The following is a 26,440-nucleotide window of genomic DNA, read 5'->3' on the forward strand; positions in this document are numbered from 1 at the left end:
TTTACATAGAACCTCCAAGGTTAAAAGAAAAGATGTTTTCTAACTTTGAAAAGGAGATCTTTGTTTTGAATGAGATATTTGCATGATCCACACACGTTCATAACACACAGCTTTGCCAGTGATCTTTTGGTTTAAGACCAAACCGTCTCAGGTTCGGGAGGAAAGTTTAGATGAAAAGTTCCTTGAGTTTATTTGTATAAATGACTCCCTCTTGGCAGAGGAGAGACATAGAAGAAACTGATCTGCTGCAGGAGAGGAAGCCAGTTAAGTGAATTCCAGTACATGTTCACTAAAGCAGTCCTCTCTTGTATTCAGCACAACCAGCTTACTGCTCAGCCTCCTTAGGAAACAAGTAAAAACTTAATGCATCTTTCACATGCTGTACATATCAGGAGGTTTGACAGACAAACAGATCTTTGCACACTAGTGTGGTCGTGAAGAGAATCTCAAAGGTAAATTATTCAAAATGAGAAGAAGGAAGAAAAGAAGACTGTTATGTGCAAATCCCCTTGTATATTAAACTTGCAGTTGGTTACAAAGCGGTCATGCACCGATAATGAAGGCTGGATGTAATCCCCAAGGCCTTCTTTTAAAATTTGCCTTACAACTGCAAAAACATGGGATCTGAAGTTGGAGGAAAAATTGCCTCTCCCGTCACAGTCCATTAGAAAGCTGAACGCTGATTAGCTAGAAGTTAATCGACAATCTGGAGCATGGAAGAGGTTTTCAAATGCTGCAAGTTTCTTCAGACATATTTTTCTTAGTAGGTATTGGAGTATCCCTCTTTCCATCTGGGAAAGAAAAACAATTGAGTTTGACATGCCTCTATGGACCTCGACTTGATTAAAATCTACGAAGCGCTTTGGGCACCTATAGGAAGTTAATCTATAACTTAAAAAAAATTATATTTTGAACCAAAGGAACAAAATAAAATTCTGAAGTGACTGATAAGATATTTTAATGGGAAAGCATCTTGGGGAGGAGTGGGTGGGGAGGAAAGGGCAAAACAAGTGGTATGTTACAGCTCTGAGAGCTGAGTTTACAGCCTTATTACTGTCACCATCTTAGAAGATGCAAAAGGCAGCACAATCAATTAGGTTTTTGATGAGACCAATTTGGGTGGGTTGAAAAGCACCTTGGAGACTTGGAAAAGAATATCAGATTACCTTGACAAGTAGAAATATACACTCAGAACAGGAAAGACCCTCAAGAAATGCGCTCCAGTTCTCTGCCTGTGAATAGGGTTCCATGAACTCCTGCAGGAACCTATGCTGATACTTAATCACTTCTAAGAGGAAATACTTACTGATGTCTAATTAAAAGTTGCTAGTTTCTTAAGTCTATATCTTGTCTACTAGCTGCTGAGAAATAGAAACCTGGTCAATATCTTCCTTAAAAAATTCCTCACGGAAGTATAACATGTCCCCAGGAAGCACTGTGGTGCCTGAGTCCCACAAAAGTAAAGCTGATCCTCAAATGCAATGTGGGGGAATTTCTGACTTTGTAGGGTAAATGCTAGGAGGAGGGATGGGGTAAGAGAGGACCTTAGGAAAATTAGTCTGGACCCCAAATTAAGCCACTCAACATCATTTTCTAAAGTAACAAATCTCGGGCTTCCCCTGGTGGTGCAGTGGTTGAGAATCTGCCTGCCAATGCAGGGGACACGGGTTTGAGCCCTGGTCTGGGAAGATCTCACATGCCGCGGAGCAACTAGGCCTGTGAGCCACAACTACTTAGCCTGTGCATCTGGAGCTTGTGCTCTGCAACAAGAGAGGCTGCAACAGTGAGAGGCCCACGCACCGTGATGAAGAGTGGCCCCCGCTGGCCTCAACTCGAGAAAGCCCTCGCACAGAAACGAAGACCCAACACAGCCAAAAATAAATAAATAAATAAGTAAATTAAATTAAAAATTAAAAAAAATAAAATAACAAGTCTCTCATACAGAGTCCTCGCTATAAATTTAATAATGTTTAGGTTTTCCCTTGGGTCTTCTCTCCTTGTTGGACATTATTTTTTAAATGATAGGTTTCTCCATCCTCATATGTATGTCTCTCCCACCCCCGAAAATGAACCAAGCTGGGAAAAAAATACCCTAAAAGATGGGCTAACCAATATCTAGAGTAAGGCTATTCCCAGTTTTCCATGCTCTAATTCTCACAACACATCATAGCATTTGTTTTGTAACATTTTAAGGTGCAACTGTAAACTTGTAAGATTGGTTCCAATATATCTATTGAAACCAGGAATCCCATCCTTCAAATGGCCACCTTGGGAAGCCATAAACTTATTTTGGTGAGGACCATTAGTCTGTGATTGAAACTCCTCTTTCAGAATTGAGCTCTGAATCAAATAAAATCAGTCTCATTATTTTAGATCCGCAATATTTTTGACCAGAGATTTTGTTACCCAGTTCGATCATACACCTTATTCATAAAACTTGGCTCGTTATCACTTTTGGCTGAGTTCAAAAATCAAATCTACCTTCAAATTGCAAAGATTTAGTACCCCTGAAAAGATCTAAAGCACAGGCCACATAACCCTTCGGACAAATCTAAAACAGGCATTTACAAAATATTTTGGGAAATGTCATTATCTTTCTTTTTTTTAAAATAAATTTATTTATTTATTTGTTTTTATTTTTGGCTGTGTTGGGTCCTCGTTGCTGTGCGCGGGCTTTCTCTAGTTGCGGCGAGCGGGGGCTACTCTTCATTGCGGTGCGTGGGTTTCTCATTGTCGTGGCTTCTCTTGTTGCGAAGCGTGGGCTCTAGGCATGCGGGCTTCAGTAGTTATGGCACGTGGGCTCAGCAGTTGTGGCTCACAGGCTCTAGAGTGCAGGTTCAGTAGTCGTGGCGCACGGGCTTAGTTGCTCCGTGGCATGTGGGATCTTCCCAGGCCAGGGATGGAACCCGTGTCCCCTGCATTGGGCGGATTCTTAAGCACTGCGCCACCAGGGAAGCCCTGTCATTATCTTTCAATTAAGATAACAATGGGGGTAAAATTCCTTTGACTCTACACATTTCTGGTTTGTCTTTAAAAAATAGTCATACCTCATATACTGCTGATTCACGATTAGTACTCTAAGAATCAAAAACCTTTTCCTAGTGAATTTATGCATGTTCTTGTGTCTATGCTGTCTGCTTGATGCCCTTAATTATTTTCTATTTGACTAATTCCTAACTGAACTTATTTCTGAGGGAAGATACACATCAAAAAAATGTTCATATATATATTAAATTTGCATATACATATTAAAATTTATATATATATATATATAAATTTTAATGAAGTGTTCAAAATTCCTCTGGACTTATTGACATTGATAATTTTTCTGTCCTTTTGGTGATGGGAAAGACAGGGAAAGGAAGAAAAGGCCCAGGAAGCACAAAAGCTAAGGCAAATGGAGCCTTATTTGCACCCAGTGACTTGTACCTTCTCTGAGAAGCAGGAAACTTTCATTGAGTAACTACCATGTAGGGGGATCAGCGAAAGTATTACAGACAAGGCTCTTGTGCTTCTGGCACTTAGGGGTCATCCAAAGAAGCACTAGAGTATTAGTCCTCTTTCAGTCAATCTCCTAGACTGTCAGTTGAAATAGTATTCTAGAGTCTAGATCCTATTTTTTTGTTTCAATCATCATTGAGAATAAATGTCACGTGGGAGGGAATCAAATTCTTTGCGAATAAAGATTCTGTCTTGGACTAACAAGGCACCAATTCTTTCACAGAAGTAAACGAAAATGGTTTTGCTCAATTTGCTTTCCACAAAGCCATCTTGATTGCCAGTCAGAACTCCGTGCTCTTCTAAGAAGAAAGTGATTATTTGATGAGTTGTTGTCCCACTTTCCAGGATATTGAGAGAAAGATGTCCTTCCGGTAATTATGGAGTAGCACCTTTCCCTTTATTGATGTCTGAACAATCAGGGTACTTTTCATACATAGAGAAACATATATAACACTAAACAATGACTGGAAGCCAAGCAACACAAATAAAAAAAGGAAAGCTGATGAGGCACAGTAAAGCATGGCAAGACGGCCCCTAGAGGTCACAGCGGTCCTGCAGTGAACCTGACACTTCCATGTTTTATTGTTGGTAAGGGAAATGTCATTTTCATTAAGTAGAAGAGAGAGAGCATGCTTCTAAACCTCTCTTCCCTCAGATTAAATTGGAGACCCCAAGGACTGCTTCCCTAACCATCACATCAAGATACGCTCATCCTTTTTCATATATGTTAAATATGTAACATGGATTCAGATAACCAGAGATTTCCTTTATGTACGTTTGCTTCAGTCTTGGTTTAGTTTAACAGCATCTGAAAGGGCAGGCGCTGTGTTGGTTTAGTTTGCTTCACGTATGATATATTCAGATAAGCACTCAAGTATAAGCCAAACAGAGCATCTAATACAAAGGCGGCATGTAATAAGTATTTCTTAATTAATGAAGACAGTGATGATTAAGTTAGTGTAAATACTAGCTTAGCATGTGTGATAACAACATTCTGACTTAGGTTTATCTCTTTTGACAGTTTGGCCTTTTTTAAAGAGCCGTGCTTAATTTATGGGAGGAACAACTCTAAGGGAAGAGGCAGGCAGATTCACCATGAAGTTAAATGAAGCAAGAGCATCAGTACCCCTCACTTGCATGGGGTGGGGGAGGGGCGCTGGCAACGTGTTCACCTGCCCATGTGTTTTTGTGAAGCTTGCAAAAGAAAAATATTTTCATATTCTTTTTCCTAAATGGATCATCCCAATTTATATAAACTCAGGCCTCACAAATCTGGATCTTCCTTTGTTTAAGGGATATATAAAAACCTGAGGAGAACTCTAATGAAGAATAAGGGAAGTGCTGAAAGTTTGGGAAATGCCAAACCAGGAACCAAAAAAAGATGGATAACTAAGCCCAGGGAAGACAGGATTAAGGGATATAACTCTATCCATGGAAGTGGATATTTATTTAAACGACAAAGCTTATCTGATATCTTCCAGATTTCCAGAAGCAGAATAACAGTGCCTGCATTTGAACTCTAAGAAGAGAAACTCTGTTTGAGAATTAAAAAGAATTTTATAGTAAGAATGGCAAAGCAGGGGAACCAAGTCAAGTTATGAACATGCTTTCTCTAAAAACCTATTTGAAGAATAGCTATTTAGCTGCTAAAAGGCTCTGGAAAACATGCCAGGAGCCTGAGTTACGAGATAAACCTACGGGGAATTCCTCACTTTCTATTCTAGGATATTTTGGCCCTAGAAGTGTGTATGTCTGAGTCAGTAGTTCATAAAACAGGAAAAATTACATGAATATCTTGTTATTCAACCCCTTGAATTTGGGGTTGGTATAGCCAGAAAGAGTTGATCTGTAAAAATACCTGAAAATAAAATTAGAGTGTGGATCACTTCACAATTGGGTTTAGATAGGATAGAGGGCAGGACCAGGGTATCCTGCTTTAAGATCCTCTTTTCAAAACTAGAAATAATAAGGACATTGTTATACGGTGGTGATTGTTTTCTGGGAAGCAAGCCATTCCATCTGTATATGCGCATTGCAGCTACATTCCACAATGTAAAACCCATCCCATTTGTGATTATATCCTTGATCATGACCTAGATTTGGCCAAATACCACTGCTTCCTTACTGATGGAAATATCCTTGTCTTACTATGCTAATGATCTACTGCCCTCTCTTTTACCTCCTCCCTCCCTGGATACTATGCCATTATTTATAGAGGGGTTTTCTGGCTTCATCATGAATCTTCTGCTTAAGTTGCCTTATTTATTGGTATAGAGGGATTTTGCCATTAGGCCTGACATGTTGGACAAATAACTTACTAGGGGATTTAGGGAGTTTACAGACACACTGGATTTTATTTCCTGTACAAAACTTTGCAATAATAAACGTTGTGTTTTAGATTTGACTTTTCAGTGTGAACTTCTGTATAACGCCTTTCTGACTCACAGATACTCTACTACAATGAAATCTCAATGTTACTTTCTACATACTGTGCATGTTTATGCTTAAGTACTATAAGGGTAAAATACAACACTATGATATACTTAAGAAATTTAATATGACTAAATTTTATCCTGTAAAACTTAACGACTATTTTTCTTCTTTGAAAATGCAGCAACTCCCCTAAATAAAAGTTTTATTCCCTTCAAAGAGTTTTTGAAGATGGTAAGACTTAGAGAAGGTAGAAAGATCAGGTGTATGTTTGAAGAATAGTCCTTCTGTAATAATTTTTACCATAAAGAGAAAAACATCCTAGAGACATAAGCAGGGGAGTAGTTGGCCATGGATAAATAATGAAGATTTAAGGGGTCATAGTCAGTCATAAGGGAACAGTAAATCACAATGTAATGCTGACAAATGAGAGGCTGGATACTAGAATGTACAAATAAAACAGTAAACATGAGGTACTTCCTGTGCCTTTGGATAGCTCACTCAAGAGTTATATGTACGTGGAAAATATAGGTCACTTTGGGATTTCACAATGATGAGTGATGGGATGAATGTAGATAAGTTTAAGTACTTCAGTCAAATATTTGCTGAATCAATGTTGATGAAGAGTCAAAAGAATCATTAAAATAATGAAAGGTTTTGGAAAAACTGGCCGAGGAAGGCCAGGGGAAGCGGAAGGAGACAGCTAGAGGACTTTGAAGCATTTAATACAAAAGACATTTATTATTGGGTGTCTAGCACAGAAAGAGCACGATCACCAGTTACAAATATGGTTACGGATCAATAAATATCTGCTGGTGACTAAGTGCCACACACTCTGCTGTGTGACAAAAATTCACAGACAGGTGAGATACATTTATTCCAGAGGAACTCACAGCATAAAGGAGAAAGCAGGTCTGCACACCACCAATTATAATGAGCGCAGTGTGACATCACACTAACCACATGATGGAAACATACAAACTAGGGAGTGATGAATTCTCCTTGGAGTTGAGGAGGAGAGATTAGGAAAGTTGTAATGGAGAAAGTCACCACTGAACGGAGTCTTGAAGGAAGAAAATGATTTCACCAGGTGAAAGGACGATGGTGCACATGATGGCATTCTGAGCAGAGGAAAAGAAGAGTGGTTGGGGGCAAATTAGACTGCCAAGGGTTTCCAAATGATAGTTTAGACTTTACTGTCACCCGTGGGTGGCCATTAAAGGTCTGAGAAAATGGGTCTCCCAGTGAGACCTAGGCTTTATTATTATTTTTTAAATTTTTAAAATTGAAGTATAGTTGATTTACAGTGTTGTGTTAATTACTGCTGTACAGCAAAGTGACTCAGTGAAACATATATATACATTCTTTTTCATATTCTTTTCCATTATGGTTTATCACAGGACATTGAATATAGTTCCCTGTGCTATACAGTAGGACCTTGTTGTTTATCCATTCTGTATATACCAGTTTGCATCTGCTAATCCCAAACTCCCACTCCATCCCTCTCCCACCCACCTCCCCCTTGGCAACCACCAGTCTTTTCTCTATGTCCCTGATTGTGTTTCTGTTTCGTAGACAGGCTCATTTGTGTCATATTTTAGATTCCACATATAAGTGATATCATATGGCATTTGTCTTTCTCTTTCTGACTTACTTCACTTAGTATGATCATCTCTAATTGCATCCATGTCACTGCAAATGGGAGACCTAGGTTTTAGAAAGAAATATCTTCCAGTGGTATAAAGATGGTTTGGAGGGTACTAAGTCTGAAGTCAGGATGACTGAAAAGATTACTGCAGGGGAGAGACAACAAATACCAAAACTAGGGCAGTTGAAGTGACTGTGATTCAGACAGAATCAACATGAACTTGGGGTTGAATAGATGTGAATGGGGGCGGAGAAGAAGATATCAAGTCGTATAATTAACCAAAAGAGAGAATATGTTTATTTAATTAACAGAAGCAGAGAATCTGTTTATTTAATTAACCAAAACAGAGAACATGTTCATTAATTAGTTATATAATTAACCAAAACAGGAAATTGGGAATAGATGTAATGAGTTCCATTCTGAATATGCTGAGTTGGAGACAGTTGTGGGAAATCTAGTTGGAGACATCCAACAGACAGTAAACTTGAGGCTAGAGCTGAAGAATAAGATCACAACTCAAGAAAGAGTAGAAACCGTGAGAATAGATATGAACTGCTCAGGAAAAATTATGTAGGACAAAGGGTAGACCCTTGGTAATGCTCACATTTAAGATTGAAGGACGGGGATCCAAAGGAATAGACTGTGGAGATATTCCTCCTGAAAGTCAAAACCAAGAAATTCTGCCCACGTTATGACAAAGGATTGTTCTACTGATTGGGATACGTGTGTATCATAGTATAAGGCAGAGTAGGGGGAAAATAAGGAGTATAAAGCATATATTGTATATCTAATATACTATAGGCACTAAAATGACATAGAAGTACAGTATCTTTTGCCTCCAGGGATACAGAAGTAAGTTCAGGACTATTGGCTAAGAAAGACTTGGGTCTCACTAAGGCTTGGGTCACTCCCAGCAGTATCCTGCTGAGCATGCAAGATGAGGGCAGCAGTTCTGTCTCAGGGGCAATATATAAAGACATGAATGTCACCTGGAAAGGAAAGGGGAAATCAACAGTCCAGCTGATGCCACATCTCTTCTAGTGAAACTCCTAATTCCCATCTTCTCTAAAAGCTAACCCCTCTTAAGGAGGGACTTCATTTGAAAATTAAAACACAAGAGACTGTATCTGTTTTCTGTGATTTTCCTATCAGAATCTCACCTCCACCCCCTTGTTTGCATGTGCTATATTAAGGGTCAGCAAGCTTTTTCTGTAAAGGGCCATATGGTAAATATTTTCAGTCTTGTGGGTCATATGGACCCTGTCTCAAAGACTCAGCACCACCATTGCGATCATAGAGTGAAGGCAGCCACAGACAATACAGAAACAAAGGAGCTTGGCTGTGAGCCAACACAACTTTATTTACAAAAGCAGAGGGCAGGCTGGATTTGGCCCCTGGGTCATAGACTGGTGATCCCTGATCTATATCACGGGGGAAGCCAACACCAGAGGATGCCAATCTGAAAAACACAGATCATAGAGCTGGATTATGAGACCAAAACAGACAAGTTGAGTTGTGGAATGTCCTTGATGGGGAGAAAAAAATCTTAGACCTAGAAAGATTAGGCAGCCACTTACATGATGTTCTTTCAGAGTTACAAGAAAGGCTGCCTTTCTCCCCAACATTTCCTCTATCAGCTAGCCATGCTGCAAGAAGTTCTTGACAGCAGAATTGCTCTGCCAGATTAAGGCACTATCCTGAATTTAAAGGGCATGCATGTAGTGGAGAATTGAGTGACACAGTACTGCATTAGTTTATCAGATCAATTAGCTGACAGCTGGCAGAGAACAAGGACCAGTGCGAAAAGAATCCAAGATGAACTCAATGTCTTTGTAAGTTCCTTAGAATTTTTCACTTTTTTGGCACTAAAAATATGCTTTTACTGTACTACATGCTTTGCTATACATCCCATCTTTTGTCAGAGCTCCTGTCTGCTTCTAGGTAAAGATCTCTGTTTGCATAGACTCCATATTTCAGATGACAAGGTTATAATTATTTAATTGAAATGATAAAGCCCTTGGGAAGACTCTCTCTCAATGGGGGCAGAATTCACTTTTATTTCTCCTATACCACATAAGGATACACAACTTATGAAATAGTTAGGGTTTGTATAAAAAAATCATCTAATTGTAACTAGTGAAGTCTTCTAAACAAGAAAACTCAGTGATTCCTATACTTACAGAAAAAGTTATAGTGCTAAAATCTAAGTCTTAATTTAAAATACTGATTGTACAAGGAACTTTATCTTTTTTTTTTTTTTTTTTTTTTGCAGTACGTGGGCCTCTCACTGTTGTGGCCTCTCCCGCTGCGGAGCACAGGCTCCGGACGCGCAGGCTCAGCGGCCATGGCTCACGGGCCTAGCCGCTCCGCGGCATGTGGGATCTTCCCAGACCCGGGCACGAACCCGTGTCCCCTGCATCGGCAGGCGGACTCTCAACCACTGCGCCCCCAGGGAAGCCCTGTCCAAGGAACTTTAATGCTGAAACCTGTCAGCCATTGCCATGTGGCTTTCCCATTTGGCACATTTTTTTTTCTTTCCATTACGTTTATTATGTTGTAACACATAATTTTCCTAATAATAATGTTTATAGTTTATTATCTCATTTTCCCCATTACAAGTCAAATTTCATGAGGGCAGAAATTTTAGTAAACTAAAAAGTGCCAGTAGCTAGAACACTATCTTTAATTCAGTGGGAACTCAGTAAATATTTGCTGAATGAATGAATGAGAAAAAGCAAGCAAGCAAGCTGGAAAAGCAGAGCTGTCTTGTATCAGCATATTCCAGCTAAAGACAGAAAACAAACAAAGAAGGGTACCTTGGAAATAAACAAATAATCTTTTCTATTTAAAGTTCTATTCCCCAAGATTGTTTTTTAAACTATTTAAATGAACCCAAGTGTGCATTTCACAAAAAACATCTCCTTCATTTGTATTTTGTGAATTTGGAACTTTTGGCAATTCAAACAATGCTGAGCAGCAATGTACTTTTGGGTTGTCTATTTTATAGATACTTTCCAGGCACTTACAAAAATATCTGAGCAACAATATCTACATACGTAAGCAGTTATAGTTACAGTAATAGTTATAAATTAATTTGCCCTATGCATTAAAGCCTGTTGCCTAAAGGATTATCTAAAACATATTTGGCCTAAATAATGCTCAAATGTAATAAAAATGTATTTCTATGAAAATATTATATGCTTTAGACTTTTAACACAGTATGAAAGAACAACCACATAATTATGATGTATTAAAGAAGCTTAATCTTAAATTGATTTTTTATTTATAAATCTTGTATTTTAAACTAAGGAGCAAGTATTTGGGCAAATACTTTCTTAGAGATGTCATCTGATGAAGGAGAATGGCTTATAACACTAAAAATAATTAATCTTCAAAATAAAGTTTCCAGGTTGTAAGGGACATCAACCCATATCTCCCATCTGGAGATTACAATTGGTCATTACAGTTATATTTATTATTTCATCCACATTTTAGTTGATCATCTGTCTTGCTCTTCTGAATCACTGTTGCTTTATTTGTCTCTAATGCACATGAAGCTTGTTTCTTTTTCTTCTAGACCAAAGACAACTGAGCAAAAACAAATTATACACTATTCCAAACTATACTGTCCCCATATAAACAAGTTTGGCTCTTTTATGCACTATTAGTGAAATCTGAAAAAAATAAATGACTTCAACTAAACCATCATAATGAGTAATCCACGAATTTGAACACAGAATTTATAAGATCTTGAAGAATAATAGACTTTGAACATCTTCCAATTCAAAATGCCAGGATTTAAATGAATGACTGGTCTATTTCCTGGCTTTTCGGGAATACCATACAATCTCTGATTTGCCTAAAAGTCCTATCAAGAAAATCAGGACATTCTGATTATTGTGAGGCCAAACACTTGTAGATAATAAAATCAAAACAGTTATATGAGCAAAAATAGAAACTGTTTCATCATCAGGATTATAACATGTTTTAGATCTAAAAAAAAAAGGGCTTCAAAGACTGTATTCTATGATTTAGAAATTTGATTCAAGGAGAGAATGAGAGGAAACAAAAGGAAAAAAATATATATATATATTTAATATATAAATATATTTATATAAATGTATTTATATAAATATAGATAGATATATTTAGAAGGATATTTGGTCTGACTTCAAATCATACTATTACTTTTGTGAAAGGTTTTTGTGATTTAACAGTTTGCATTTGTTAACTAAAAGACAGCCTAGCTGAGGTAAATAATGGTTCTTAAATCAAAATGTACAGCAGAGACAAGTAGCAGAAGGCTTATGAAGCACTAGTGTGAATGGGCCCAACTAGCAATTCACCAATTACCAATTGCCACAGGCAAGTTTAATGAGGGTATTATGTAAAAACAAAAAGAGAAAGCAAGATTACACTGGTCTATTTACAGGTAACTTCCAATAGTCAATGATGGCTAGCATGGCACCAAAGACCAGGTATTTTGGAAAAGGCATCATGAAATCAGCTAATTAATATTTTAAATCACAACTGAAGGGATAACCAATGGCACTATACACTAAATGCTGATGGTCATATACATACAGGCATAAGCTGCTAGGAAGTACAAGTAAATATACACTTAGGGCTTAAACTTTCACAAGACTTTTTATTATTATTATTTTAAGAAAAATACATTCATAATTTAAATACATATGTACTTTCACAGACAAATGTCTGGAAGAATATATGGCAAGCTATTAATATTGTCTCTGGGTAGTAGGATTTCAGTTATTATTTTTTTCTTTTTTGCCTATGGTTTCTAGTTTTCCTACAATTTACATGCATGATTTAAAAATTATACAAGTCATATGAACCAGAACAGCTTTCAATGATACAGAAAATATCAGTAATTAAAACAATACTTTACAGTGATCGCATCAATAATTGAAATTATTGTTAATATATTAAATTGATGTGACAAATAGACGCATTATTAATTTATCTAGTACAAATTCTGCTTATTAATTTGAGTCACCTCACATTGTCTTCCAAATGAAAAATTAAAAAAAAATCTTTAGCAGCTAACCCTAAAGCTGGGTTTCTCAATCTTGGCAAGGATTATTTCTTTGTTGTGAGGGACGGTCCTGTACATTGTAGGATATTTAGTGGCATCTCAGGTTTCATCCACTAGATGCTAGCAGCACTTCCTCCTTGTTTGTAACAACCAAAAATGTCTCTAGACCTTGCCAAATGTCTCCTGGGAGTCAAGATCATCCCTGGATAAGACCCACTGCCCCAAAGTAACACCAGACAAGTCAATCTTTAAGTAACTGATTTTGCCCTAGATAATCTGCCTTGATTAGCCTATTGCTCAGGACGGCTGTCAGTCATAAGAAGTAATTGAAGCTTGGTTACTGCTGTCCAACCATATGATAGATAACCTTTAGATCATAATAATTACCTGAAAGCTGCTTCCCTGGAAATGAAGTAGCTGTCTTTCCACTTTGAACTCGGCACGGAAAACTAGGAAATATACATGTTTACCACTATACATAAACAACAAACCAGTTGGGGAAACAAAAAAAGGAAGGACTTCTTTAAATGTGAAAGGCTGCAGTACACATGTCTCTTCTTTGAAGCCTTCCTTAAATCAGACAGAACAAATGCCTCTCTCCTCTTCTCTCTCACAAGCCCTTCGTATATATGTATCATTTTATTATTAGAATTTGTTCCTTTGATGGCCTTTTCCACTAGAATGTGAGCTCTGGACAGCCAAAATTTTGATTTTCTTCATCTTTGGTTGTTTGGTTCATTCACTGTTATATTAATTCACTGAGTTAATATAACTCAATGAGTATATGTGTGTGTGTGTGTGTGTGCATGTATGTGTGTGTGTGGGGGGGGTGGGTGTATACACACACACACACACACACACACATATCCTTAGTGATTAGCCTACCCATGGTAGGCTAATTATAGTGCTGGTCACCGAGGATATGGAGATGAACACATTACAGGGTAAAATATGCTAGGATGGAGGTACGAAAGCACCCAGAAGGGATATCTAGGCTAAAGCTGGAGCTGTAGAGAGGGTTTCTTAGATGAAGGGTTTCTTGATTAAGTTGTTAAAGCAACTGGAGAGGAAGTGGGGGGAGGAGAAGAAGAGGGAGGAGACATATTGGGCAAAAGGAGCTCCATGGGCAGGGTTCCAGGGAAAGTCCTGCCTCCTACTGCCTCCTACAGCGACTAGGGCATCTTTTCTGATAAACAAATGAGGATGAAGCAGAATGAAGAAAAACAGCAAGCTGAGAGGGTGACACCAGGAGCATTAACCTCTGGAATCTTCCTGCTCAGGTTTTAACAGGCAGGCTTTGATAACAATCAATAGGTTTGGCCAATCTCAGGGCCACTGGAAAAGGTCAGCTCATATATTTTCCCGCTTATCTTATAACTTTCCAGCTAGTGAAACCGAGCGGGACTCTGTGGGGTTCCTGGGCATGAAAGCCTTTCTGTGTCCCGTTTCCTGTTTGTAGTGAATAAACTCCAGCCTCTGTGACCTTCTCTGAGTTCCAAAGGGCAGATTCAAACAGTTACTAATGAGGGAAGGGAGGGGATGCAAAGACAAGGGAGAGGCAGCCAAGAAACAATAGTGCAGCCGTGGGGCATGGTCCTGGTTCCACCTCAAGGCATACACATAACAATATCTTTGAGCTCTTCTGCAGAACTAAAACTCCCAACAAATGGAAGATGAACTGCTTGATGAAGCATTCTTCATTCCAGAGAGAAGGTCATAGTTTGATAACCTCAAGAACCACAGCTCATCACGAGACCACGGGAGGCCAGATTCAAGGAATGCAGACCCTGCACATACCCTGATACTTACTAGCAACGCTGCCCTTGAACCATTGCTATTAAACTCCTCACCAAACTCCTCTGGGTTGGGACACACAGTTTTGAGGGGCATGAGCCTGCTGTGTCCTCCTTTGCCTGGCAAAGCAATAAAGCTATTCTTCTCTACTTCACCCAAAACTCTGTCTCCAAAATTCGATCCGGCACCAGTGCACAGAGGCTGAGTTTCAGCATCACTTCCTGGTGTTTGGACATAATTCAATAATAACTTATTTATGGGGAACACTTCCTTGAAAAATTCTATGTGAGGTGTTATTGCTAGAACTAAAGATATTGCATTTGTGTGTGTGTGTGTGTGTGTGTGTGTGTGTGTGTGGTACACGGGCCTCTCACTGCTGTGGCCTCTCCCATTGTGGAGCACAGGCTCCGGACGCGCAGGCCCAGCGGCCATGGCCCACGGGTCCAGCCACTCCACGGCATGCGGGATCCTCCCGGACCGGGGCACGAACCCTCGTCTGCTGCATCGGCAGGTGGACTCTCAACTACTGCGCCACTAGGGAAGCCCAAGATGTTGCATTTTGTTTCCTGGTTCTAGTTATTACTAGACTTTAATGAGAAAAGTAGGCATTGAACTGATTTTGTTAATATTTTCAGTGTGAGGTATTATGTTGTCTTAGATTTCTAAAGGGCAATATCCAGCTTGCCATAAACAATTCTGACAACTTTGAGAGATATCTTTAGAAACATTTATGATATCCTAAATTGTTATAATATTAATCTAAAATGTGTACCCATTTAAAAACCATTTATACCAGTAGGCATTTTTCTCATGTTGGGGAATGTGGGTTTTCTTTAAATCATGGATGCCATTATTACATATTCCTTTAGTTCCTTATGATATAATATTTAGCTTTTTTATACAAGGAACAATCATATCAGAAGAATAGGGCATCTACTTCTGGCCCAAAGTAAACAGTCAAACAGAATACAACAGTTGATAGGTGACATCATTTTCTAAAGAAGAATTCAATGATGTCTGTATAATACAGTAAAGTCTGCTCTCCGGCACAGCTGGGGAATGAAGTATTCTGGTCAAATATTCTGCTTAATAGAGTTACCATGTATTTTACATGGATTGCCTATTTTCAAAGAGTTGCAATAGCTCAGAATAAACCTAAGGCTATGTAGCCAGGGTGGTCCCATCTGAGCTCAAAGGGAATTATCTGGGTGTGTGTGATTAAATAGGGGGAGCTGGTGGGCCCTTAGGGCTCTATCTGCATGAAAGGATTTATGCTGGTACTTCATTTATCCCTGGCTTCTAGGAAAAGGAAGATACCTGCCTAGGTGCCTGAACAAAAGGGAGGAAGAAGGGCAATGGAGGGGATTATGGTTTGAGGATCCCCTTTAGGTCTCTAGGACTTCAAAAAAAAAAACCTTTTAAGCCTACAAGGAGAAAGGGATCAGAAGAGATGAGAAATAAACTTTTTAAGAAGGGTCTCGGGAAGCGTGGCTACGTCTGCACTGAGCATAACCCCACACTCAAGTACTGCAAGGATTGATGGCAAAATTGGAGCAGCAGGAGACTGCAACCTTGGCCTGGATGTGGCCATTATCATTGAGGGCAACTCAAGCAGCTTTGCCAGCAAAAGGCATTCAGCAGAGGGGAGCGGGAGCTGCAGGAGGACAGGAAGGGCAGGACTTTGTCTATTTTGTTTAATGTTATATTCTCATCACCCTAGAATAGGAGGCACTCAAATATGTGTGGGCAAATGTCAAGCGGTGACTATAGATGACACATGTTTGAGCCCATATGAGATGACTCCAGATGTACTTGTGGGAGTGGAGACTTTGCAGAGAGTTTGAGTCCTGCCAGTGGGGGTAGAGAAGAGATAATCTGGGATATCTGGATTATTGTTACTAGTGTAAACATCTGAATTCACAGGTGATGAGACAGTTAGCTTACAAATAAAACTATATTATTTCAAGAGGCACATCAGGGTCTTTGCTGTTTCTCAAGGGCATCTTCATAATATTAATTACCATTTTATTGGCAAAGCAAATAGGCATCAACTTTTGAGCCATCTAATAGAGATTTTGGATGACGGAATTCTAGATAATAGAGCTTATATTACTGATTAAGACTTCTTTGCTCAAGAACATATTTGGTTTCTAACATAAGTCCACCATTTTTACAATACTGTACTAAAGTTTCCTTTAAATGTCAAGTGCTTTGTGAATTGAAGCCTTAAAAATGTTTCAAAATAACTTAGTGTTCTTGGATCAGGAATTATATACACAGTCTTTTAATGCAAAAATTCATCCTCATTTCTTTAAAGGCAAATTGCCTTTAATGAATGAATAAAATGTTCTATATATTATCAATTTAGCCTTTGAGTGCAGATGCAGATGCTCACCTTGCTTTCCAATTATAGCTTAGATTTAGACATGATTGAGTCCTTGTGAAGAGGAAGATGGCTTGAGGAAAATGAGAGCTTCTCAAAATTAAGTATCTCCATAAGCCAAAATGGCTACAAGGAGCTTTCGGATAAGGTTAGATTTTAAAAGAACAATTACTTAAGACAGAAGGGAGAACATCCCTAACTGAGAATTAGGATAAGAGTGACCTTGGTTGTCATAACTCTCGATGCTGCACTAGCTAGGGAGCAATTAACACAAGATGACAATCACACATTTGCCTCCGAGACTTCATTTACTAAGCCTTCGATACTGTGCTCTCTGTTGTAAGAGGCTCAGGTTCTCTTAGGCACTTCCTGCTGTTTTGTTCCGCTGCCTCCACTGTCAATACTTGACTTTTCCCAGTCTGGAAGGAGAGTTCAAGTGATTATGGCTTATTCAGCCAACCTTAGGATGGTCTGGGCTTTAAGTAATCTTAGTTCTTTTGATTTTGTAAACCACATTAATTTTCAACAGTTTAGGTTTTATCCTGAAGACACAAGTCATTAAAGAATCATAAGTCAGGAAAGTAACATTATCTTGTTTGTTTGGTTTTCTAAGTTTCACTCTGACTATAATGTGGGGAATGGATTAGAAGTTAGAAATGGTAGGAGAAGTAGGCAGAGAGACCAGTCAGGACATCATTGTAATTAATAGTCCAGCTGAGAGATGGCAGGGGCCCAGAACTAATGTAGCGTCAGTGGGCTTGGAGAGAAATGAGTGAAGTCCAAAAATATTTAGGAGGTAGAAGCAACAAGACTGAACAATGGCATAAAACTCCATGATTTATAGATATCACTTAGCCTCCTAACACAGCCATTTTAACGCTCATCTAAGAGCTGTTGAAAAATCGTTATAAAGTCTTGATTTTTAAAAATATTCTTAAAGTTTAGTTATCAAATGAACAGTAGCAAACACTTATTTTGTTGAGGGGAAATCTGCTAGCCTGATTAAGAGTAATGGTAACATTTTCTTCTTAAGTTAGGCCAATGGATCTAGTAATCCTATAAAGCCTTGTTCCTCTATTTCTAGTATATAAGATATAGAATGAGGACGTTCACACAACAAATATTTATTGAGTGCCTGGGTAACAGATTGTTCTTTAAAAAACAAAACAAAAACACACAGAAGCAGCGGAAAACTGACAGATTTAAAAGAGAAAAGAAATATTTTCTATAATTTATTTGGAGCTATGAAAGTTATTGAAGTATAATACTTGCCTCAAACACTTTCCCAACAGCTGAAATTAATTTTTATGCCTAAGCAAGATGCTGCATGGTGGTGAAACACACAAGGTTCACTGATTTTGAACATTCTATTCCAAATATCTCGAAAGAAAAAAGACTGTGCAGTCAACTATTTGAACTAGTCGAATGACTGAAGCATAAAGGAGAATAAGCAAAAGAGATGCTTTGATATTATGTAAATCTGGAATGTTTCTTCTACAAAATATTCAACTTAAATTTAGGGATTATTAATTAACCTTGCCTATATTATAAGCAGTTTTTAAAACTCTCTTGCTCTCAGAGAAGCTAACTAGAAAGAGAGTCTTAATCCTGAATTTAGAAACGTTTCCAATTACATATATCTTCATGACAATATATAGGACATTCAACTGAACATCTTCAATATCCTTATTAGTTGAGTAATATGTAATATGAATGATATGAATAATTTATAGAGCAGCATCTCATAGAGATTGCCCAATTTTGCTTTCATTCATTTGAATGTGATTATTTTGAAAAAGGTCTTAATCCATAATGTCAACCCTTTTTGTTTATTTCCATATGCCCCACCTTTTAGAGGTTATCTCTTTTAGGAAGATTTTTTTCGTATCTGTATTTTGTTTATGCTACACATGCCAAATAGATCTCCCAAGATGAAACTCTGAGCTCATTTGGAAGTAATTTTATGTAGCACATGAATCAGAACTCTTATTTTCTTCTCAGCACTACTGATATTTTATTGCTTCCATCTATAGTCCAATATGCTTTTAAGCGCCAAGAACCCTGAGGCCAAACACACAAAGCACTAAGAAAATGGGAACTTGTGGTGATGACAACTTTTGTCTCTCTTTCAAGGCTCTTCCCGCCCCGGGAGAGTGAAATCACTTTAAGCTCACTATGAAACAGGGACATGGTGAGCATAGATGATTGACTGAAGTTGGTGATGTTGATTTAGGTGTCTTCGGCTTATAGGTCAGGTGTAAAACCCTTAAACCTACTTGTCAAAATCAGCTTGTCAAAGTCCTATGGATTTTTCCAGACTGTCTAAATGTCACTTTCCCTATGAAGGCTTCTCTGGCCAGCTCAGGCAGGGTTAGGCAGCCCCTCTTTTATATTACTATAGCACCCTGACATATTTCTATGGCAGCACTTATCAAACTATATTGCATTTGTCCGTCGCCCTCCACTCACGGATAGAAACCATTCTCTTCCTTTTGTCTCTGGACTAAAGCATTACCAAAATCAAGTTGGTTCTCAATAAGTAATAATTGAATGGACAGGGAGAGAATGGCTAATAACACTCTCCATCTGCACAGCATAGGTTATGAAGTGTTTTCACATTGTGGTGAGGAAGCCATGGCAGGAATTATCACTCATATTTTAAAAATGAGGAAACTGATGCCCAGAGAGGTTATGTGACCAACTCAAGTTCAAAACAGCTAAAAAGTTGCACACTACTTCTCATGACAGCGAGTCTAAAAGGATTGGTAAATAGAAGTGGTAGCAGTAGTATTCTGTAGGACAGGTGGCAATGGCTGGCCAAGACACAGTGTAGGAGCTGGTCACCTGTTTTGAAAGCTCCCAAACTCTTAGCAGGTTCGCAAGAAGTTAACTTAAATGCACACACAACCGGGCTTCAGAATGTCAACTTATTTACAATGAGAATGATTTGTGACAAATAATTTCCCTGTACTCAAGATACACCCACAGTGAAGCCAGTAGACAAAAAGATATATCCTGTTTATGTATGGAATACAAATGACTCTCTGAAATTCCCACCATGACTCATAGACTCTAAAGAGAAAGAAGTTCTTTGAGATCAGCAGTGTAATCCCACCATTTCCTAACTAACTAACTAGCTAATTAGCTAGAAAGATAAATGACTTACCTAATCACATAGCTTGTTTGTGAGAGCCCCAGGACATAGAATCAGTTCTTCTTAACAATAATATCCTTACCTTTTTAAAACTAAGCTAGGACTGAGAAATAATACAAGTATAGTTCTTGGCAAGGCTTCTAAGCATCTGGCTAATAGGACTAAACATAGGCTGTCACACAGGAATTATAATTAAACAAATGCTACAATGTGAGAGAAGTACAGCAAATTCTACTCTATGTCCACATATTGGGGAGGTAGGGGGCACATAATATGACAGACAGTGTTTTAGGATCCTATTTATGTTAAAAACAAGGTCCTTTTTCATAGAGATTGACAATATTAATTATATTTATTTATCTCTATTAACCCATAGACATTGATGCTACCAAAAAAGAGAATTATTGGATTTATCTTTTCTGTGTCAACTGAAGTGTATTTTCTAGTCCCCGTCCCTTTTCAACATACATTTGTTTTTTCTTTTTGAAAATTATCCAAGTAAGTATAACCTGGGTGTGTTCCTAATGTCTAAGTTTTGAAAAAGCCACTCATTGCCCGTAGAATATATTTTGCTACTTATTGACCAGCTAAAAAGTTAAATATGTGTGTCTATTAAGAGGCAAAGACCTAAAACAAAAATCAGCTAATATTCTCAGCAAAAAATAAGACAAATGATCATATTTATGAAAGTTTCTGGTTTAGCTTCTATTATCAAAGCCGGGGTGTACTCTCGGTTGTCTGTCCTAAATCAGTAGATGAAAGCAAGTGCTTTCCACAAGTATATTTGTATTTCATAGACTGTGCAAATCACACCAAAATCAAATGATTTCATGGAGCAACACCATCAATTAAGAGAGAGAGTCTTATTTAGCGAAGGATTGCTTTGGGGATAGAAACATACCTCTAACTACAATGAATTAGTTTGTTGATTGATCTTCCTACTGGGGATAATTGCTAGAATTCCTTCTTTAACATAAAGGGACTTTTACCTGTTTGATATCAACTATTGTGCATATCTTTCTGTTACTATCATAATCGGAGACTGTGCTCTTCTATGTCTTCACTGGATGCAGAGAAATATTCCCACAGCATTTATACAACAAAGCTTTTGCTTCCCTCTAGCATCATAACAGGCACCCTGATGATTGACCTCCGATTAATGCTAACGTTTACCATTATCCCCAAGTTACAGTTTGAAAAAGAAGAGCTCACATTCTGAAAGAAACTTTAGGTATTTCAGGTCATTTATTGATACAGAGTCCAATTTAGAATCAGTTTCTCATCTAGACTATGAAAGAAACTTATTCATCAGTCACAGCATTTTAATGTATTGAGTAAAAGATGATTTTAGATGTTAATTTTTAAGCTAGGTCAAATTATAATATGCTGTATAAAAAATCAGGGTCATTTGAGTACCAATTCATTCATTTTCTATAAAATTTCAGCAGTAAAATTCCCATGTGTACCTAAAGTTGAAGATAATTCATTTAGGTTCCCATTATACATTAAGCCAGCCAACAATTTTTAATCCTTGTCACAGGTATAAAATATCTGTCAATTCCTGTTAAAGGGCTATAACATGAAATCAATATGGTCAGTAGGTACGTAAAATAAAATGCCTATGGAAGAAATTATATAAAAACAAAAGCAACAGGCCTTGCAAGGCTTTAAGGCGTATTACTTACCAGGAACAAAGTTTGGAAGTTGCTGAGATCACCGAAAAATTCTTCTATGCTCACTCTCTTAGCGTCAAAAATAAAGTATTCTCCAAGATTCTCATAGAGCTTTATCATGTTGTTGTGCATGGTGAGTAGTTTTTCATACTGTTCTCTGGCACCCTTTGTAAAGCTGTAGCTTTCTGTTAAGGAAACTGATCCAATAGTACCTCAAAGGCAATCACTAGGTGTTAGGACTGAATTATAACATTATTTCTGTAAACACTTCTGCATTACTTTGCTCGGGTTGCCATGACAAAATACCACAGATGAGGTAACTTAAATAACGGAAATTTATTTTCTCACAATTTTGCAGGCTAGCAGTACAATATCAAGGTGTCAGCAAATTTGCTTTCTTCTGTGGCCTCTTTCCTTGGCTTGAAGATGGCTGCCTTCTCCCTGTATCCTTACCTGGTGGTCCCTCTGTACATGTTGTCTGTGTCCTAATCTCCGCTTCCTAAGAAGACACTGGTTATATTGGATTAGGGCCCACCCTAAGGACCTCATTTTAACTTACTTACCTCTGTAAATGTTCTATCTCCAAATACAGTCACATTTTGGAAGTTTTGAGGGTTAGGGCTTCAACACATGAATTGGGGGGGGGTACAATTCAGCCCATAACAACTTGCTGGAGTCATTATATTGGTCAGTGAGCTTTGAAAATCTATAAATGAGGCAGAACTATTTAATGTATAACCATGAAGAACATATTTGCTAAAACATGTTTGCTAAATGAAAACACAGAAGTATAAACACCAGAAAACTGCCTCATATCTTTTTAGGAGGGAGATAGGGTAGAAACAAACAGCAATGAAAAACTTAGGGAAAAAAGTATATATTTTCTTTTTTTTAAAATACATATTCTATATAGATGGAGAGGTTACAGTGAATTCTATATATAGGTTATGTATCTATATGTGTGTATATATACCTATACACATATATCCCATATGAGGAGGGGAAAAAGAGGGAGAGAGAAAAAGAAGGGACAAGAGGAAGAGCTTTGGAGAGGGAAGGATGGAGAGGGGAGAGAGAGGGGGAGAGAGATTCTGCTGTAGCTCTAGAACCTTAATCGCCCAAAGGGCTTGTTCAAACCCGAATGCTGTTTGCTGAGCCTGAGCCCAGGGGCCTGAGGATTATAATTTCTAACAAGTTCCCAGATGATACTGCGGCTGCCAGTCCGGTGTAACACAGCAGGACCCAATGAGGCCTTCCCATGACAGACCCCTCCTCCATATCCTCTCCTTTAACTCCTTTCTAAGTGCTTAGATAACAGTATCTGATGCACATTTCCTCAGTTGTTTTACAGATGCTAAAACCCCCACCAAATGGAAGAGGTTAACCACTTGGTGACCTTGAGCACATAGCCCTGCAGGCCTACTGGAGCCTGAGGATTGACAGTGTTCACCCCTGTGACACCACCCTGTTACCTCACCACCAACTAATCAGAGAAATGTGCACAAGTTGATCACATACCCTGCAACCCCCCTCCCTCACCTGGTCTTTAATAATGCTTCCCTGAAACCCTCTGGGAGTTTGGAGCTTTTGAGCACAAGCCACCCTCATGCACTCTCCTTGTCTGGCACCTATAATAAATGCTGCACTTTCCTTCACCACAACCTGGTGCCAGTAGATTGGCTTTACTGTGAATGGCCAGAGGACCCAAGTTTGGTTCGGTAACACCAGGACTACACTTTCAGCAGTATACTCCAGAAAAGTATTTATCCCAAAATTAATTACATCACTGTTTTAAAATTTTTATCAAAAAAGTGATAACAACTACCACTACTACCAAACATAAAATGAACCAGGTATGTAAATGTGTCTGACTAAATGTATCTCATTATGTGTAAATTTATAGAAATAAATTATCGACTTTATTCCTGATTATAGAAGATACAGATATAGAAAATTATCTCTTTAGGTGACTTAGAAATATAAAAACGTAAGTAAACTAAAATTTCCAGCAACTCAGTGTTGTGAACTTTTTGGGACATTTCTTTCTGGTCTTTCTTCTATGGCTGAAAGCTTTTGAATGTTAATTGATAAGAATGCTTCAGAAAAAGGGCTTCCCTGGTGGCGCAGTGGTTGAGAGTTCGCCTGCCGATGCAGGGAATATGGGTTCGTGCCCCGGTCCGGGAAGATCCCACATGCCGCGGAGCGGCTGGGCCCGTGAGTCATGGTCGCTGAGTCTGCGCGTCCGGAGCCTGTGCTCCGCAACGGGAGAGGCCAGAACAGTGAGAGGCCTGCGTACCACAAAAAAAAGAATGCTTCAGAAAAAAGTAAGTAGACTAACCATGAAGAATATAAAGGAAAACAAATCTACCTTTTACAATTAAGTCTATTAAAAATCAATAATGATCACAGAAGTAAAATGTCTTTAAATGTAAAGGTACTAGACTTGGACTTGTTAAAAAAAAAGAATAATAGCACAGTTTGGGGTGTGCTATTTTAAGATCTACTACAGTGTGTTCACATTTTGTGATAGTATTATTTTAACAGGTACTGATAACTGTGTCTTGAAATGCTGGATTTTATAAAATTTTCTGAACTCTTCAGTGTGTTTTATCATAACCTGGGGCCAAATTTATTTTCCATGGGAACACAGCTCTAGTTTCACAATGGAAGTCAGTGGGGAAATCAGACCATTTCTGGAAAATTACTTTACAGCTGACACTTACAGGATACAGCAGGATTTTAAAAGTGAGATGCTCCCCTTACCAGGCTCCTTCTTATGCTACTTAAGTATTAGCATTCATACTAGCCACACAACAACCTCTTCCTTGCTAAGGAGTGACATTAAATCTTTCAACCCTCAAGTCCATTTTGCTGTCAATAGACCAGAAAGAATTAATGCATTTCTGACTTATTCTACTTGCTTTTTACAAACAAAAGGGTTGTATGTAATGCTACCTACATATTCTGATTTTACCTCTGAGAATATCAACATATATTTGTTTGATTTTTTAAAATTAATTAATTAATTAATTAATTTTTGGCTGCATTGGGTCTTTGTTGCTACACGTGGGCTTTCTCTAGTTGCGGCTAGTGGGGCTACTTTTCGTTGCAGTGCGCGGGATTCTCATTGTGGTGGCTTCTCTTGTTGTGGAGCACGGGCTCTAGGCGCATGGGCTTCAGTAGGTGAGGCTCGCAGGCTCTAGAGTGCAGGTTCAGTAGTTGTGGCACGTGGGCTTAGTTGCTCTGTGGCACATGGGATCTTCCTGGACCAGGGCTCGAACCCGTGTCCCCTGTATTGGAAGGCGGATTCTTAACCACCTGCCACCAAGGAAGTCCCTATTTGTTTGATTTTTAAGAGAGTGTTGAACATCCTGTTTGAGCGCTGCAGAAATAAGACAATTTTCTTTATTTCTCAGCACAGAATGAAAGTTAGATTTTTGTTTTCTAGTCTCTCTTGCCTAAATAAAACAGACTCATGCCAGACTTGCTAAGAATACACGCTTTGCAAAGGTCACTTACTTATATTCTATTTGCAGCAAGGTACTAAACTGTATATTTCGGAAGGCTCAACACCTGCACAACACACAGAAAAAGCCAAAGATAAAAAAAAAGGCAAAAAAACTGGACATTTACCATTTATCATAACACAATTTTTCACCAGCTAAAATATGCCCATGTGGTGATACACAATTTCATAAATTTGCTCTCCTAGAAGAAAAACTGATTTCGGAAATTCTGTCTGTACACCAAAGTGAGAAAATCTGAAAACCTCTGGGAATGGTTTCGCTTAGAAATAACAAATGGAAAGCAGCCCAGTCTCCAAGTCCTTTACTTCTCTTCACAGTGATTACTTTGTAAAAGGGATGCAGGGCATGACTCAGCACTGAAATCTTTCACAAGAGCAACCCTGTCACCAAATCCTACTTGGGATTCTGCAGGTGAAAAAGAACTGGACACCATCATTCCTTTCCACCTCTTTATTTCATTTAAGACATTTTTTATTTTCTTTTTTTGAGCAACCACTAAACACAAGATACTGGTTAGTATTATGCTAAGCATTGTGCTTGATACAATGATCATTAAAGCCTAATCCAGACCCTGAAGCAGTTTGTAATCTAATATTACAAATAATTCTACTTATTAATTTGCATTTGTACAGGACTTTACCATTTTCGATATACTTTTCCTTCCACTATGTTCCATATCCTTCATAACAACCTTGCCAAAAAGGCAAATACCACTATTCCATTTTTAGAGCTGTGGAAACTAGATAAAAGGCACTCATTTTATCAATAAAACTGTAAACATAATAAATTACATTCTTCCCCCTCCCAAAAAAAACAAAGGCACTCATCCATCTAAGGTTAGAATGTAGTGAAGGTGAGCAGATGTGCCACACCAAAATATGCCTCTTTGGCATAGATTATTTTGAGCTGATTGAAAAACAGCAGACATAGGAAAAGCTCTGAAAAGAGTAAAAGTTACCCATTTGAAAGGGAAATTTCCATTTATAAAGGAAATCTCCATTTGTAAGGGTGTCTTCCTCTCTGTACCAGGAAGAGAAGGACAACACCAGAGAATCAAGGGTATCAGGTGCATCACTGGTGAAGTTGCAGATTTAATCCTGCAGAACAAACCTTATCCTTGTGTATGGTGCTTTTCCCTGTAACCCTCTCCCCCATTATGGGTGTCCTCACATCTTTCATTTGTCTTTAGCTGAAGATGGTATTTAAGCTGGTGACTTAGGCTACTTTGGGGAGTTACTCATTTTTTTCTGAGTATCTCCCAGGTACACATGAGG

At 38.3% G+C, this 26,440-nt stretch overlaps 1 protein-coding gene across 1 annotated transcript in view; it reads right to left on the minus strand.

The window, feature by feature from the left end:
* DIAPH2 (diaphanous related formin 2) overlaps positions 1-26,440 on the minus strand; it is an 897,118-nt gene that overhangs the window by 215,152 nt on the left and 655,526 nt on the right. The window contains exon 25 of the mRNA XM_081223297.1: positions 21,652-21,815. Within this exon, the coding sequence (XP_081079423.1) occupies positions 21,652-21,815 (164 nt within the window). The remainder of the gene's footprint in view (positions 1-21,651; positions 21,816-26,440) is intronic.

Source organism: Mesoplodon bidens (assembly GCF_964165515.1).
Source record: "Mesoplodon bidens genome assembly, chromosome: X".
In the NCBI taxonomy this organism is placed as follows: domain Eukaryota; kingdom Metazoa; phylum Chordata; class Mammalia; order Artiodactyla; family Ziphiidae; genus Mesoplodon; species Mesoplodon bidens.